This window comes from Aspergillus nomiae, assembly GCF_001204775.2.
Source record: "Aspergillus nomiae NRRL 13137 chromosome Unknown contig00910, whole genome shotgun sequence".
Lineage (NCBI taxonomy): Eukaryota > Fungi > Ascomycota > Eurotiomycetes > Eurotiales > Aspergillaceae > Aspergillus > Aspergillus nomiae.
The window spans coordinates 1-1,685 of NW_015378963.1; the positions used below are offsets into that span (position 1 = coordinate 1).

The 1,685-nt window shown below is 40.1% G+C and overlaps 1 protein-coding gene across 1 annotated transcript; it reads left to right on the top strand.

Annotated features, from left to right (window-relative positions):
• Positions 1-1,148: 1,148 nt before the first annotated feature.
• ANOM_011855 (uncharacterized protein) lies at positions 1,149-1,529 on the top strand (the record flags this gene model as incomplete). The annotated part of the gene is made up of 2 exons (XM_015557110.1): positions 1,149-1,419; positions 1,519-1,529. The coding sequence occupies 2 exons, from the start codon at positions 1,149-1,151 to the stop codon at positions 1,527-1,529; spliced, it is 282 nt and encodes a 93-aa protein (XP_015400770.1).
• Positions 1,530-1,685: the final 156 nt, after the last annotated feature.

Sequence of the window (1,685 nt, forward strand, 5' to 3'; positions counted from 1 at the left end):
GTAGCTATATTAATATTAGATAATAGTTTATATTTAGAAAAGTAAACGAAGTTATATTAATACAGATAAATTAAGAATATCTATATATCTACACGGATATTTTTAAATATTTTTACTAAGAATATAATATTAAAGCTATATCTACTATCCGCAATTTGCGGATATGGTATTAGATCTCATATCTATTGGAGCGGATATGCCGCAGTCTATATACCTATCAATATCACAATAGTATGGGATAGTATTGAACCATAGACTCTAGAGTAGATAGGCAGATGTGGAAATAAAACATAGACTCTGCACTGTGGGGGCACTCTGGGCGCCCATAATCAGTATTGGACCCGTGGACTCCGTGCACGACACCATTACTAGGGAAAACCCAACGGCCGCCTCACTTCGTACACTGGGGAAATAGCCTGTCCTGAGGCCAAGCAGCGCTGCTTGAAATCCTCAGACCATGGTCCATGGCATGCTATGTCATAAGCATGTAGGACCGGCAGGTCGGTTGGTCTTAATTATAGAGCCGTTTGCAGCCAAGCTTTGATATCATATATGGTGCACTAATAAAGTCAAAATAATAGGAGTGATAGGACTGAGTACTGACTAGATAACCCAAAGCCTCTGCCCCACAAAAGGAAATGTAAAAGAAAAGTTTAATATTAGGTTACATCGCCACGCATGTCTCGACTCTTGAGTAGAGGTCCTGTGGAAGCAGCTGTCGAATAAAAAGAATTCAATAGATAACATGATGTGCATGTAAAATAAGTGAAAATGGCCTACATTCTACCAGACTTTCTTTTTCTGTCATGGCTCTTGCCATGACGCCATCTCAGTATAGGCCATGGCTGTTCTAGATTTATGAATATATAGGTGACTTACTAGCAGTTACTGTATATAGTAATGGTCGCCGCATATAGTAATAGCTCTGTGAACGTCATAATGACCATTATCAACTGCAAAGGATTAGATTAGTTAGACTCCTCCCCTCTAGACCTTTACATTACTCAATGGAAGATATAAAAAGACACACTTATCCCAGTCTAATCCTTTTCATGCAATGGAAGAAGCACTATTCATTTTGAATCTTGTGATTCAGATACAAAAGCTTGGAAGCTTCAAGTAATAAATATATTACACTTGCTGTCAACATGAAGGCATTCACTATCATTCTTCTGACCTCTATTCCTTTTACCTATGCTGCCTGTTGGACAGGTGGCTGGCCAAGTCGCTGCAAAAATGAGGATGGTCCAGTCAGCGGTGACTACACGAGAACCAAGGAAATCTGTGATAATGTTGGAGGCGATATGTGCAACTGTATCAGGCAGGCTGAAGAGTATTGCGAGTTTGATACTCAGGATCAGGCTGATGAATTCAAGTCTGAGTGTGAGAGTCAGTCTGGCTGGTCTTCGTGGAACTGCGGTTGGTAGCTTGGCACCGGCTTGCCATACAGCTGGATGCAATACTGGTGCAAATGTTTATACTTCTGATTACTTTTCTGAGACCTCATTTGAAACGCAGCTGAGCTGTAACTAGCAAGTCATGGAATATCTGTTCTTTGTATATTTTAACTGGAAGACGCGCGCTGCGCACGCTGTGGTCCTATACCCTAGTACCTGGGATATATATGTACATCTTATATCTGGGCCCGCTAGTTAATCTAATTTTAATATTTTTATATATATCTA